The sequence below is a fragment of the Periplaneta americana genome, chromosome 14 (assembly GCF_040183065.1).
Source record: "Periplaneta americana isolate PAMFEO1 chromosome 14, P.americana_PAMFEO1_priV1, whole genome shotgun sequence".
NCBI lineage: Eukaryota > Metazoa > Arthropoda > Insecta > Blattodea > Blattidae > Periplaneta > Periplaneta americana.
The window spans coordinates 152,759,097-152,775,451 of NC_091130.1; the positions used below are offsets into that span (position 1 = coordinate 152,759,097).

Here is a 16,355-nt window from a genome sequence, read left to right on the forward strand (position 1 = left end):
CTCTTGGCTTGGTCCCCAAACTCCCCAGATCTAACCCCTCCTGACTTCTTCGTGTAGGGTTTTGTTAAAGACATTGCCTATTCACAGAAACCCAGGAATATTGATGATCTGAGAATAACAATTACTCAAGCTTTTCAACAAATCACCCCTCTTATGTTACAACGGACATGGGCTGAATTGCATCACCGTTATGAGTTGTGCAGGGTGCGCAATGGGGGTCATGTTGAGCTCTGAGGAATCTCCCTTCTTTCAGTGTTGTATGCACAAAGTTTCAACAAATAAAGTTCAGTAATAAATGTTTTACGCTGTTTTAATTTTATCCATACCCAAACAGATCACCCTGTATATTGAAATTAAATTGTATTTCAATTAAGTTTTCATAATTATAATAATAAACAAGTAGTAGCCACCGGTGTAGCTCAGGCGTCAGCGCGTTAGCCTGCTGATCGGAAGTTGCACTCAGGCGTGGGTTCGATTCCCGCTCGGGCTGATTACCTGGTTTGGTTTTTTCCGACATTTTTCCCAAACTTAAGGCGAATGTCAGGTAATCTATGGCGAATCCTCGTCCTCATCTACCAAATATCATCTCGCTGTCACTAAATTTCTCGACGCTAAATAACCCAGTAGCTGACACAGCGTTGTTAAATAACTAAGTAAAGAAAATAGTAACTATAGTAGGGTCTATTGCACTTAGAAGCACATTTCGCTCATAAAATTACAGTACTTACGCCTTTAGGTATTCGGTACCCTCCAATTATGGCCTCTGACTGTAGACTTCTACCGTTCCCTATTATTACAGGATACATTCTGAAACAAAACAATAAAGTGTTACATTAACTCATTATGCATTCAATGAGAATAGATATGTGTACCTACCAATTTGTTTGTTTGTTTGTTTTTGTCCGTTTCAGTGTTACACATCCTGCCTTTCTCCGGTCTGTAAACAATTCGAATAATTATAATAGTAGCTTTACTCTGTTACCATGGTGATCTAGGGCCATATCCATAGACATTCTTAGCGCGGACTTCCGGTGGATGATCAGCGAACTAACGTTTTTCGTATTCATAAGCCAGTATTAGCGATATGATATGATATGATATGATATGATATGATATGATATGATATGATATGATATGATATATGATATGATATGATATGGTGTGATGTGATATGATATGATATGATATGATATGATATGATATGATATGATATGATATATGATATGATGTGATATATGATATGGTGTGATGTGATATGATATATGATATGATATGATACGATGTGATGTGATATGATATGATATGTGATATATGATATGATGTGATATGGTGTGATGTGATATGATATGATATGTGATATGATATGGTGCGATGTGATATGATATATGATATGATATGATATGATATATGATATGATATTGTGATATGATATGATATATGATATGATATTGTGATATGATATGATATGATATGATATATGATATGATATTGTGATATGATATGATATATGATATGATATTGTGATATGATATGATATGATATGATATGATATGATATGATATGATATGATATGATACGATATATGTATGTCCCAGTCCTTTACACTCGACAAAATATAGACAATTACTCATTAATAGCCAATACACATGATCATGAAATTAGTAATAGTGAACGAATTAATATTCCATACTGTAGATTACATAAAACTAGTACAAATTTTTCTGTCATGGGGTTGAAATTATATAATAAGCTTCCCAGTCAATATTATAAGTTACCAACCAATAGTTTCAAAGCTAGATTTTATAATTGGCTTTTAATTAATCCTTTCTACTCTGTAGATGAGTTTCTTAACATAAATTCATACGAAATTGTTTTTAAATACATAAAGTTATTTAGATTAATTACAATTATTACATAGAGTGAAGTGTTGTCATTAATTTTAGAGTTTCAAAATGTTTTGTGTTTTCATTCTAATTACTGTTTTCAATTATATGTGTATTTTCAAATGTGTGTTGTTTTTTGTGACGAAGCTTATCACTGTATGTTTAATGGCTTAATAAATTGAACTGAATTGAATTGATATATGATATGATATGATATGATATGATATGATATGATATATGATATGATATGATATGATATGATATGACATGATATGAATCCTGTACAAGTAATCAGTCGATAGCCGGGCTAGTTTAGCACGCTCGTAGCGCGGGCTAGCGAAATGTCTATGCATAGCACCCCTAGTGACTAGAGCGCTGGGCTTTGAATACTGTGACCTAGGTTCGATCCCTGGCGTACCAATTTATAACTTGTGGGGATAAACCCGTAATCCAGATAACACAGAGGGTTTCTGCGGCATCACAAATAGCAGGACTCTGAAGTCGTATGGTCAGCATGACTTAATTCTACTGGTTAGTACAACATGAAACAACACACAGTCTAACGTATAGCTCTTATGGATCAGACATAAAACTCATTTAATCTAACGGAAGTCTAATTCGAGCCCACTGGATGTGAAAGTAGCTGAAATCATTTACTGAATATAGACATTTGTGTCGCAAAAGGTAAAAGCTACAGTGAGTCTGCGAAACGTTTCGGGTCTTCGGGTGATGACAATGACTTATAAAATACCTGCCGAATATATTTTATGATCTTGGTTTGTCCTTGGCACTTCTTCAAAGAACCACGTAACTGTTTTCACGGCGCAGAGTTCTCGATTACGATGGCGAAAACAGATGTGGCCGCACTTTCTAATGTACCGGCAGTCTACGAATGATGTGCGAATTGTCAGAAAGTTCAGACTTGAAAGACCTTGACATACTTCTTACAGTCTAAATGTCAACATAAAAGGGAAATGATGATTTTTTTTTTTTTTGCAAGTAGCTGAACACAATCACTGTTAAAGTCTAAAAATGTATATTAAGTTTTTCTTGTTTAAGTAGATTGTCAATCGTACCACGAAACCTTCAATGTGGAGGACCAGCTCACTGTGTCTGTAACTTTCACATATAGGATGTCACGATATAAATTTTAAATTATGATTTATTTAACGACGCTCGCAACTGTTGAGGTTACATCAGCGTCGCCGGTGTACCGGAATTTTGTCCCGCTGGAGTTTTTACACGCCAGTAAATTTACTGACATTAGCCTGTCGCATTTAAGTAGACTTAGGCCCAGTTTCACAAACTTCGTTAAAATAACGCTAACAACAAGTTAACTAACGTGTTGTTAAAAATTAAACATCCTGTTAGTGTAATAGTGTTTCACCAGCCATTTGAGGTACTTTGGTTAGGTAACATGATGTTAGGAGTAATGTAACAGGAATCAAAGAAGCAGTGATTGCATGAAAGTTTACTGAATGTGCCTTTAGTTGGTGTAGTCATTTGTTTTAGCGGAGAATTGTATTTTTTACATTATGGAAGTATTGGAGACTAACATAATTACAACGGAAATCGAGAAAAAGAAAGTGTAAGGAGCAGTAATTTTACCTCATATGAGAAATATAATTATTTTAGTAGATCTAGCAATTATATGAATGTAATTGAACTCAAACGTAGTGATGGAACTTTCATTAGGGAAAAGAAACAAGCATGGGTCTCTTTAACCCAATATTTTCAATCGCCATTTGGATGTGAAAACGCAAACTATGAAACAAATCAATGTTACGAAAATATTAAAAGAAATGCTAAGAAGGGTCATGCACAAGATACAGTGGAACATTTGAAAACTGACGGTGGTACTTTCACTCTTTATACGAAGATTCTTTCAATTATCCACGATAAAATAGAACCAATAGAAAATAAAAATAATTGTGATTCTGAATACTACAATGGTAAGCGTTAACATTATTTTCATATCTTATATATAGGCTATCTAACATACCTTCACAAGTCACTGGTCATAATTACATGTGAACTGTTAAATCAGTGAAATAAGGAAATAACGTTTTGAAAATCTGCAATTATTATATCTGAGTATTAATATGAAATAATAATCACAGAAATGCTTACCGGTACGTTAATAAGCACATATCTTCTCTTTACTGTGGATGAAGTGCTAATATTAATATGAATCATTTTAGTATTTATGAACATATCTATTCTGAGTAATTAAAAATGCTGAAGCAGTGATTGCAGCTAATTGTTTTCACTGCAAATATATCTCGATATAATAATGCGGCATGTAACATATGTTCTCTGGCAATCATGATTCACGCTGTAACAGGATGTTAAGGATTTAACTGCGGGAGTATGCTATGTTAATTTAACAGTGGGTTTAACATGATGTTAGCAATAACAACAGTTGATGAACATCTCTTCCGTTAAGTTTACTGTTAAATTACCTTAACGACATGTTAAATATTTAACAATGGTTGGTGAAACTGGGCCTTAATACAGACGAGTGCGGGTATGTTTCTGAACGAAAGAAGGTTTCATTATACTGTTGATAATACCTGCAGATTTATTGAATTTAAAATTTTTTGTGCGATATCTAGATGATGCAGAAAGGAAAGCTTGAAACCAAGATAATTTAATTCATTAACCCTTTCTAAAATGTTACGATTTATACAAATTTTGCTTCGTACAAGTTCTTTGCTGCAAAATGCCTTTATTTTGTTTTTTTTTTCGTCTATATTTCCATGCGATATTTATCATCAATTAATTTTAAACTATAGACTTATCATTGTAAATCATCTTCTGAAATGGCTAGTAAAACAAAATCGTCTGCAAAAGTCTGTATGTCCAGACACAAATTTCGAACAACAAATTCCACAATTTGGGACATCTGGCCGAAATCTACGGCTGACCACTAGGATCCAGAATACAAAGCAGAGGTTAAATTAAAAATACAGTATGATTTCGGAGAGAATACAGAACAATGATAAATTTAAAAATAAAGTACAATTTTATTTCGGAGAAACATGAGATGAAAATACATTGAAGAGTAATGAAATGCAGTGAAAAAAAAAATACATAGTATTATACAAGTGATTGTGTGAAATGGATAATGAATCTCTCAATACCATTAGACAAATTTTGTTAATGTCCTCGTTAGAAAATTTAAGAGAAAGGAGAATGGTTTTGGTTAACTTAAATGAAGTTCCCCTAGCGCCAAAAAGAAGTCCTTTCACTTCCCATGTATTAATATTCATTTTGTATCTCTCACTGAAGTGAGGAATACATGGGTTGCAATAGACTTCTTTTCATCGTTAACGTTATTCGCTTGTTGATCATCCTTCTCAAAACGATAGTTATATGACCATGCCTTGAGTTTCTATATTCCCGTACTATTGCGTTCATATAAATATTGAATAAGAGGGGTGAGAGAGGACATCCTTGTTTGACCCCGGTAAAAATTTCCAACCGATCAGACATTTTATTATCAATTTTTATATAGATTAAAAATATTTTCAATTATTTGTTGTGGAATATTATCACATAGGGTAAACTAGGTAGTTATTGACCAGTATACGGTGATTGACCGGTTCCTTTTTTCAAGTATATTGTGAATAAACCACGATCGTGATTTCACTTTTTGCTGCATATACCTCTAGTAGCAACCCTTATTTGTGGTTAGTTGTCGCTGTTCATCCCACTGAGTTAGTGTCTGTTGTCTGAGAGGACTGAAATCGATTGGAAATGCAACTGAACCTAAACAAGTGTAAGTAACTAGAGAAATTGCTAAGAATAATGCACGCAATAATTTATTTATTCTGCAAAGGATACATAAATTCTGGTGCTCGTTTTTACACTCACAGTGTGAGAAAAGGTATAAGGTTTCCGTCCACAGAATATTATTTTGTAAAAGTTTTTATATGACATAAAAATGCCCCGTGGTCAATCACTATAAAGTGAATGGCCGCAAAGTACAGTGATTGGTCGTTCATAAATTATTTGTTAGAATAATGACCAATGTGCTTCAATTCTATATATATTATCGGTTAAATGATGGGGATTTTTACAGGACTGATACTATATTATAATGCCTAAGCCAGGTAAAGTGCATTATACAGGGGAAGCTTTACGAAACGCTACAGAACCTGTCCGCAGTGGATTTGATTTAAATGAAGCTGCCAAGAAGTTTGGTGTCCTAAAAGCAACCTTAGCGTCCAGAAACAAATATCCCGTTGAAGGAAAAGTGTTCTTTGGTCCTCGTCCAGTGCCGGGTGAAGCCATTTGTAATAACATCAGAGAAATGACACACACTTGCTTCTGATAAGGCACAAAAGAGAAAAATGGAAGAAGAGGCAAGAGAAGAAAGGAAGCGAATAAGAAATGAAAGAAAAGGCAGCGAGAAGAGTTCTTTTCTTATTTTTTTTAACTTGGTTATTTAACGACACTGTATCAGCTACGAGGTTATTTAGCGTCGATGGGATTGATGATAGCGAGATGGTATTTGGCGAGATGAGGCCGAGGATTCGTCATAGATTACCTGAAATTTGCCTTACGGTTGGGCAAAACCTCGGAAAAACCCAACCAGGTAATCAGCCTAAGCGGGAATTGAACCCGCGCCCGAACGAAACTTCGGATCGGCAGGCAAACACCTTTGCCGACAGAGCTACGCCGGTGGCGAATAGTTCTTAATGAGAAAGATCAGAAGAAGAGAAACGAAACAGACAAGAAAAAAGTGAAAATTGTGAAAATGTGTTGTTCAATCACTAATAAATGAGTATTCAATAACTGTGCAGTAGACGGTCAATCACTAATAAGCGTGTGGTCAATAACTGTGCAGTAGACGGTCAATAACTGTAAAAGTGGACTTGTTGTGTTTATTTAATTTATCTTTGCATTAAAATTTTATTTTTTCTTTTGTTTATTGATTTTGATTTGTTTCTGAATCTTCACTTGACCCAATGCCTTTAAAATTCTCTCAATAAGTTACCACTGTTTTCCGCTATTTCGTTGTTTTATTATTCATTAGCTTAAGTGGTCAATCACTATACAGTTTACCCTACTAGTATTTCTATTTCTCGACAAATATGACAATCGTAAAAATTAAAAATAACATTTTTAATATAAGATTAGGATGGTTATGGGATAACTTGGCTTCTAGAAACAGCGCAGCAAGCCTAAATCAAGATGTAAAAATATTACTAGACAAAATGATTTTAGTAGTATAAATGAAATGCACTCCCTAATATTTTTAATGAATATAAAAGGATATGGGGACGGAGCACATATATAGATAATATGAAAATGAAAGAAAGATTTGGACTAGTTTGGTTCAGACTGGGGATTTGGTGATTAAGAAATAATAGAGGTAATAGTCTATACCTCAAGGCACATGCTCATTATGTGGACAAAGGGAAGGTGTTTTTGAATGTCAATAAAAAAAAAGAAATACGGATGAAATTCATAAATAAAAAGTTCCTACAAATGAATAAAGAAATAGCCATAAGAAAACTCATGAATAATAATAATAATAATAATAATAATAATCATCATCATCATCATCATCATCATCATCATATAAAATTACAAAGGCAAATCGGTGTATATCTTTTTTTGGTCAAAAAAATTAGAATGGAAAAAATAAATGAAATAGCTGGAATTGAATGAATTGTAACAACATATTAAAATGAATTGAGTCTTGCACAAAACTAGTCGCAAGTGAAAGATAATAGTACATTATGCAACGAGCCTATAATGAAGGTAATTAAGAAGTGAGTATGGATATTTATGAAACGAGCGCAAGCGAGTTTCATAATTTTCATACGAGCTTCTTCATTACCATTATAGGCGAGTTTCATACGACTTTTTTATGCTCGACCATATTTCTAACTTGAAATTACCGGTATTCAGATGTATACATTTTATTTGTATCTGACAAGATCGGAAGTGACCTTGTTCTAGGTCGTGAATTGTGAGATGTGCGCAGACGCGAAAGTATTGATTTTTTCCGAGGAACAATAATGTCATTGACCTTGTGTAATCCCGTTAAACTTGGTATAACTTTGATTATTGAATTCGACATTGAAAAACGAGATGACAAATTGAATTTATTTGAATATTATTTACAATTAACGCTAATTATTGTAGTAACAGAACATAACCTTCTGCGACAGTATTGGATTCCCAGCCTCCGTGACTTTTCGCTAATTCTCTTTCGATTGCATATTCGAGAATAATCGATACTTGCGGTTTTATAACGGTACAAAGCTGACTTGTCGTTGGCTGAACATCTGTAAGCTGAGTTGTCATTGGCTGAAAACACCTGAACTTTAATGAGTAGGTGTACTTTAATGACATGCATTAAAGGACTGCTACCAGGTGTATAATTACTACATTTCGGCATGGTCGAGCATAAAACATATTATATTAAATAGTTAAATTTACAAATTATATTAAAAATTATATATATATATATATATATATATATATATATATATATATAAATTATGAAGTATGTAATGTAAGACTTCAGTGATCATATCTATGTATATATTATTTTTCTTTTTTTCTGTGAACTATAATAAATATATATCGCTATTTCTATTTCTGTAAGTTTGTTGCGGTTTACATGTTCAAAAGCTTTCTTGAAATCAATAAATGCAATATGTGTTTCTATATTAAATTCCCGATGTTTCTCTATCAAAAGTTTCATTGCACTGTAAGCATTTGAAATTCTGTCTTTTTTTTTTTTTTTTTTTCACCATGGATACCGCAACAGATGCCAATTCTCTTTGCAGGAAAAGACGTATGTTACATCAAAGGTTGATGGAAGTGGTAGGAGGTGAATATAGGACCTTATGAGCGATAGTTTTCCGTTCTCCACATGCTGAGACGTCTAGCTTGAAGCCGTTGAAATACGATTGGAGTTTTATTTATATAAGCTCATCGTAGCTTGGGAAGTTATCATATTTTTTATGTTAGATTTTATTTAAAGAAAGTAAATAATAATCCTTACTCTGATGCCAACTGCTTCGACCAGGTAACCTTCTTTTGTTTGCATATACGCCTGTGAAAGTAAATATTAAGCAGAAGTTCGACGTTAAAAACAAATGAACGCTACTTTACGTAACGTGCTTCAAAGCTCGTGTAACCTTGACACACTTCACAGTTCCAAAGGTAATCAGTTTGCTTTCCAAATTCAATTTCCAGTCAGTAGTGTTAATACATATTCCATGTGAATCGAATGTATTTTTCCATTATGCATTTACGCAGTGGCTATTATGCAGCATTCCACGGAAATTTTCATCAAGTAAATTGTGTGAAATGGAATGAAAAAAAAGGTACATGACCGGACGGATATTTCCTTGATGAAGGAAATTAAATTCCAGAAGAGAAATCGCCTGCGATGAGAACGTTTTGTAAACGTTCTATGGTAGTGCCAAGAGTTACAAGTACGTTAAATATATTATCCTATACATATACAGACTAAAGGTTGTGGCAGATCTGTATTGCGACTAACTTTTGATTACCTATTGAAACTGATGTGGATGTCATAGAGCAGTGGCCGCTAGCACTCGCTGAACTGGGTATCAGGTAAGGAGTCTATCGGAAAATGCACCGTGGTGCAGAAGGGAACAAAGAACATAGTCACAAGCTGTAGATGAGGACGCTATTTGCCGCACCGTTAAACGTTATCACGTCGTAGCTCCTATGATAACACCGGTCTACAGTGTTTTACTACTAAACAAAAACAAGTGTATAGAGCACATCTAGGTCAAAAAGCATGGGTAGACATAACGTTTCGGTTAGAGAAGCCAACGTACTATGATAGGAACGATCATGATTTTAAAATCAAATGTTGTTGTTGTTGTTTTCTAATGCCAGGCGTTTGACAGTAAAGTCATTTGACCTCTTGCACTCCAATATTTTTCAAAGATATTATCATGACTAGCCACTGAAGCACAGGTTTTGAGGTGTTCCGAATCCATTTCTTGGTTTGAGTTGCACAATGGGCAGTTAGGGGACTGATATATTCCAATTCTATGCAGGTGTTTGGCCAAACAATCATGGCCTGTTGCCAATCTAAATGCAACTACAGACGATTTTCGTGGTAAATCGGGAATTAACTGTGGATTATGATGCAGAGAGTTCCATTTTTTTCCTTCAGATTGTGTTATCAAATTTTGTTTGTTGAAGTCTAAGTATGCAGATTTAATAAATCTTTTCACAGAGTAATACGTAGATTTAGTAACAAGTCTGTAAGTAGCAGTGCTGCCCTTCTTTGCTAAAGCATCCGCATTCTCGTTTCCCAGGATTCCACAATGGGATGGTAGCCATTGGAATACAATTCTTTTATTGAGTGATATTAATTGAGAGAGCATTTTAGTTATTTCTGCTGTTTGAGATGAAGGTGTGTGTTTAGAGACTATTGATAGAATAGCTGCTTTGGAGTCTGACAATATAACTGCATTCTTAAATTTATTGATGTGGCATAGAAGATTCCTGAGACTTTCACTTATTGCAACGATTTCTCCATCAAAACTTGTTGTTCCATATCCAAGAGATCTATAAAGTGAGAAGAGACAGCACGTAACACCTGCACCGGCACCTTGTTCTCTGGAGATCAAGAATCCGTCTGTGTATAAGTGAAGCCAGTTTTGTGGAGGGTACCTAATATTAATTGTCTCTAAAGACAACTGTTTCATTATTTCAGTGTTTACTTCTGATTTCAGTATTTCTAGTTTATATTGTGTAAAATAAAATGTAGGAAACAGAAAACGGATGTAGATAAATTCTCATTTTTAGATAGAACTATAAATGATTGGAATGACCTACCTGCAGCGGTCTTTGAGGGCTGTCCTTCCTTAAGGAGATTCAAGAATAACTTAAAAAGTTGTGTATAAAGTGTAAATTAAAATTAAGGTGACGTTAAATTTTTTAAGGTGACATGTATATATTTAGCCTGACGAGTTACTCCCTTGGTTTGAATTGTAAGTTTAGTTTAAATGTAGTTCTGTTTATAAGTATGCATAAGGATGTAATTATTTGTCTTATTTGAGTTGTTATATCAGTGAAGTCAGATGAGTCAGTGAAGTTATGGTTTTACAGTGCAGTGAATAGTTCCGATCAGTGATAATTTATAGTGTCAATGAATTGTGTTGTATAGTATCAGTGAAATGTGTCATAACAACAACAACAATAATAATAATAATAATAATAATAATAATAATAATAATAATAATAATAATAATAGTTTTATTTTCCCTGGCAGAGTTAAGGCCATCAGGCCTTCTCTTCCACTCAACCAAGATCAAATCACATACAGAAAAATACATACATGTCATAGTGCCAGTACAGTGAGTGAGATGAGAGTAAAGTGAAAGACTATTGTCAGTACCAATGTGAAACTTATGTAGGGCCTATACATATATAGGTTGTATTGTAAAATTAGGTTCCTTATCAATTAGGTTACTTTATGTATTATTAATTGTAATTAGTGTGTATTGTATTGTGTATTCTTATTGTATTGTGTATTCTTATTGTATTGTGTATATAATTATATTGTGTATTGTAATTTTATTGTGTATTGTAGTGTATTGTTTTTACCACTGCCACCGGGTGCTTGCCCACTTGCAGTGTAAATAAATACATACAGTACAATAAAGTGTACCAATTCTAATTTGAGTGTGCTAGTTATAGATATGAAGTCCGTTTTTTTCTATCACGTAACAATTTTAAAATAATAACGTTTTTAATTTTTACATTTCTAATACATTTAGATCCATTTTATTTATTTTATTCTGATTTTATTACTGAAAAAAAACAAGTGTACCAACCCTAATTTGAGTGTGTTGATTACAGATCTGAAGTCGGTTTTTTTCTATCAGGTCACAATTTTAAAATAATAATATTTTTAATTTTTAAGTATGATATGTGACACTAGGTTCAGGTCAAAACTGGGTGCTCTTGAACTCGAAGCTTGGGACACATTTGTACTTGTGTAAACTAGGTTTTTAGGAAATTAACGAGCTGATAATTATGCTGAGATAGTATATAATATGCTTAGAGAATTTCAGAATCTATGTTGTCGCATGTCTTTAAAAATTCTCTTTCTTCATTCACACTTTGAATTTTTCCCATAAAATCTTGGCGTTGTAAGTGACGAACATGGTGAGAGGTACCATCAGGACATATAAACGATAGAATCCAGGTACCATGGTCAATACAGTCGGAGCATTATGGTTGATTTCTGCTGGTTCCTACAGCGATCAACCACATGCCAACATAAGCGGAAAAACAAAGGTCTCAAGCACTTTTAATAGAGTTTGTAGTGTTAACTACATATTGTAAGTGTATAATATCTTCTTATAAATGTATTTAAAATAATATACTGTAACAATTTGCAAAGAATATATAAACTAAGCTCAATTTATGTCTCTGACTTTACTGTACAGTTATATATTGAATAGTAAGATTTGGAATTAATGTTACAGTCCCATAACTCAAAACTCTGACGTGCTATGAGAAATCTGATTACAGATCTGGAATCAGCGCATCAATTTCAGTGTAGAACACTTGAAATTTCTTCAGTAGCAGACAAAAAGTTTTTTTTTTTATGTAGACCAGTGTAGATCGCGCTGTAATTTTTGGATTCATAGACAAATATCTAAGGAAAGCATAGAAAAAACATTCTAAAGTAGACATTGACACCCTCAAAAGCTGGTAAGCAGCAAACTTTTTTATTTTTCACTTTAGATGGGGGGTCAAAGCGAGAGAAATGTTTAGAAACAATGAAAATTAATTTTAAAGGTTCTTGCTATTCAAAATCTGTACTAGTATTCGCGTTACGGCGAGTTAAACAAAGTAGTATTTTCGCCTGGCGGACTTCCGTATGCAGAGTGACTAAACTTTCGTCTGTTAGAACTACGGATTCTCATAGAAATCATCACAGTGATTTCAAATTTGTTTCCGAATTGTTTCCTTTGCTTTGCTGATCGAAAATGTTACTGGGTAGCTGTAGCGATAATGCCAACATCATGGTAGGACAAAGGTATTCATTTGTATCTCGTATTCTACAACGAAATCCAGAGGTTATAATTTTTTATTGTATATGTCATTCTCTCAATTTAGTAGCTAGTGCTGCTACAAGTTGTATTAAAAAAAAAGTAGAATCTTCAATACGAGTAGCGAATGAAAGAATGTCACAATTTCATTTCTGAATTTTTGTCGCTGAAACTCGGACCGTTAAGAAAACTACCTTACCTGTAATGTAGGCTTACCTTAATGTTTCTTTGATGCAAGCCTTGAGATATGACAGCCGCTCCATCTTCTTCACGTCGAGGGGCGTATCAGGAGTTGGTAATACTTCTTTAAGCTCTCCGTACAGCTTCTCTTGCTTCTCCGGATTCTTGGCCAGCTGGTACAGGAATGACGACGTGGACACCGACGTCTAGAAAATATAGTGACATCATGTGATGTAAAAAATTATAGCAGCTGATGTTATTAAGAAAAATAGGATCTTCTGTGCTACATTTCTAAGATTAGTTTCATGCTGTAAATTTACAGGTAATATTTAAAACCATACTGTGAGGAAATTTCGACGGGTTCTAAAAGACAATTACTCAAAAAAATTGGAACTGATGATTTATAATGAAATAACTATTTCAAGAAAGCAACAACTCGAAATATTTCCTTCTTGATCTGTGAGACTGTTATTTCATAATGAAACAACTACTTCAAGAAGGCAACAACTCGAAATATTTCCTTCTTGATCTGTGAGACTGTTATTTCATAATGGAATAACTACTTCAAGAAGGCAACAACTCGAAATATTTCCTTCGTGATCTGTGAGACTGTTATTTCATAATGGAATAACTACTTCAAGAAGGCAACAACTCGAAATATTTCCTTCTTGATCTGTGAGACTGTTATTTCATAATGGAATAACTACTTCAAGAAGGCAACAACTCGAAATATTTCCTTCGTGATCTGTGAGACTGTTATTTCATAATGGAATAACTACTTCAAGAAGGCAACAACTCGAAATATTTCCTTCGTGATCTGTGAGACTGTTATTTCATAATGGAATAACTACTTCAAGACGGCAACAACTCGAAATATTTCCTTCTTGCTCTGTGAGACTGTTATTTCATAATGGAATAACTACTTCAAGAAGGCAACAACTCGAAATATTTCCTTCTTGATCTGTGAGACTGTTATTTCATAATGGAATAACTACTTCAAGAAGACAAAAACTCGAAACATTTCCTTCTTGATCTGTGAGACTTTTATTTCATAATGGAATAACTACTTCAAGAAGGCAACAACTCGAAATATTTCCTTCTTGATCTGTGAGACTGTTATTTCATAATGGAATAACTACTTCAAGAAGCCAACAACTCGAAATATTTCCTTCTTGATCTGTGAGACTGTTATTTCATAATGGAATAACTACTTCAAGAAGGCAACAACTCGAAATATTTCCTTCGTGATCTGTGAGACTGTTATTTCATAATGGAATAACTACTTCCAGAAGGCAACAACTCGAAATATTTCCTTCTTGATCTGTGAGACTGTTATTTCATAATGGAATAACTACTTCAAGAAGGCAACAACTCGAAACATTTCCTTCTTGATCTGTGAGACTGTTATTTCATAATGGAATAACTACTTCAAGAAGGCAACAACTCGAAATATTTCCTTCGTGATCTGTGAGACTGTTATTTCATAATGGAATAACTACTTCAAGAAGGCAACAACTCGAAATATTTCCTTCTTGATCTGTGAGACTGTTATTTCATAATGGAATAACTACTTCAAGAAGGCAACAACTCGAAACATTTCCTTCTTGATCTGTGAGACTGTTATTTCATAATGGAATAACTACTTCAAGAAGGCAACAACTCGAAATATTTCCTTCGTGATCTGTGAGACTGTTATTTCATAATGGAATAACTACTTCAAGAAGGCAACAACTCGAAATATTTCCTTCTTGCTCTGTGAGACTGTTATTTCATAATGGAATAACTACTTCAAGAAGGCAACAACTCGAAATATTTCCTTCGTGATCTGTGAGACTGTTATTTCATAATGGAATAACTACTTCAAGAGGGCAACAACTCGAAATATTTCCTTCGTGATCTGTGAGACTGTTATTTCATAATGGAATAACTACTTCAAGAAGGCAACAACTCGAAATATTTCCTTCGTGATCTGTGAGACTGTTATTTCATAATGGAATAACTACTTCAAGAAGGCAACAACTCGAAATATTTCCTTCTTGCTCTGTGAGACTGTTATTTCATAATGGAATAACTACTTCAAGAAGGCAACAACTCGAAATATTTCCTTCGTGATCTGTGAGACTGTTATTTCATAATGGAATAACTACTTCAAGAAGGCAACAACTCGAAATATTTCCTTCTTGCTCTGTGAGACTGTTATTTCATAATGGAATAACTACTTCAAGAAGGCAACAACTCGAAATGTTTACTATTGTGCTATTATCATTTTAACAGTAGATGGAAGAGCATAGATATTTACTTTTGATCTAGAATGCAGTGAATGAGTTTAAACATATTGTTGACATTTGCGTATTCTGCTTTGTTTTGTTTTCAATTTCGACTTTATAATTAAAGTGATTTAAAATTAAAGTATGAGTGTAATGAAGAATTTAATGTTATGTATTAAAATATTGAAAATTAGGCCTATGTGCTAAATCCAGGGATAAACAAATGTCCAAAATTTTCTAGCGGCATCATATTTTATCCACACGTGGATTGAGGAAACTATCGGAGCAAAAATAAAGATATGTTTACTAAAATATATAGAACAATAATATTGGTCAACAAAATTAAACATATTTTTTGTCAAAAGATAAATAATGGGTGATTCTTATAGTATTTTTCGTGCTCATTTCAGATCTGTTTTCAAAACTTTTCTGTCACCTAGGATTTTAGAGTAATTATATGAAATGTACTTTAGACTTTTCTAGTGTTGATACCCTGTAACATTTTATCTAATATCATATTTATTTACCTAAAATGTGTGTGAATTAGATTTTAGGCTATACTTCGCTTGAGAAACTTCTCGTTTGAGTGTCCAGCAATAGACTGACAGAATATTTGGGCTCCATTTTTCCTGGTAGCGCTTTTCCATTTCAGAAAAATCCTGATGAAAATGCTTCCCATCTGCGTTGCTCACTATTCGAAGATTTTGAGGAAAAAAATGGATGAGAATCCAAGAAGTTATTTTGAGAGATACATGACACCCCATCACATTATAGCCCTGAATCAGCTCGCTGATTTCTCTGTAATCTGATCTGTGGTTCCTAGAAAGTAAGAGTCCTTTGAATGATCCTTAGGTTCCGGGCATATCATTGGAACTGGAAAAGGCATATGACGGGATCCTTTTACCCAATCAGTTACGGCTGGTTCACAATAAACCGGGAATGGAAACGAC

The 16,355-nt window shown here is 33.8% G+C and overlaps 2 protein-coding genes across 4 annotated transcripts in view; one reads left to right on the forward strand and one right to left on the reverse strand.

Annotated features, from left to right (window-relative positions):
- The window catches only part of LOC138713870 (GTPase-activating Rap/Ran-GAP domain-like protein 3), an 878,969-nt gene that overhangs the window by 389,299 nt on the left and 473,315 nt on the right, over positions 1-16,355 (forward strand). The gene's annotated exons all lie outside the window — the stretch shown is intronic.
- Cyp49a1 (Cytochrome P450 49a1) overlaps positions 1-16,355 on the reverse strand; it is an 89,006-nt gene that overhangs the window by 10,413 nt on the left and 62,238 nt on the right. Inside the window, exons 8-9 of the mRNA XM_069846336.1 lie at positions 13,175-13,344; positions 729-807 (exon numbers count right to left, since the gene is read on the reverse strand). Of these exons, the coding sequence (XP_069702437.1) occupies positions 729-807; positions 13,175-13,344 (249 nt within the window). The remainder of the gene's footprint in view (positions 1-728; positions 808-13,174; positions 13,345-16,355) is intronic.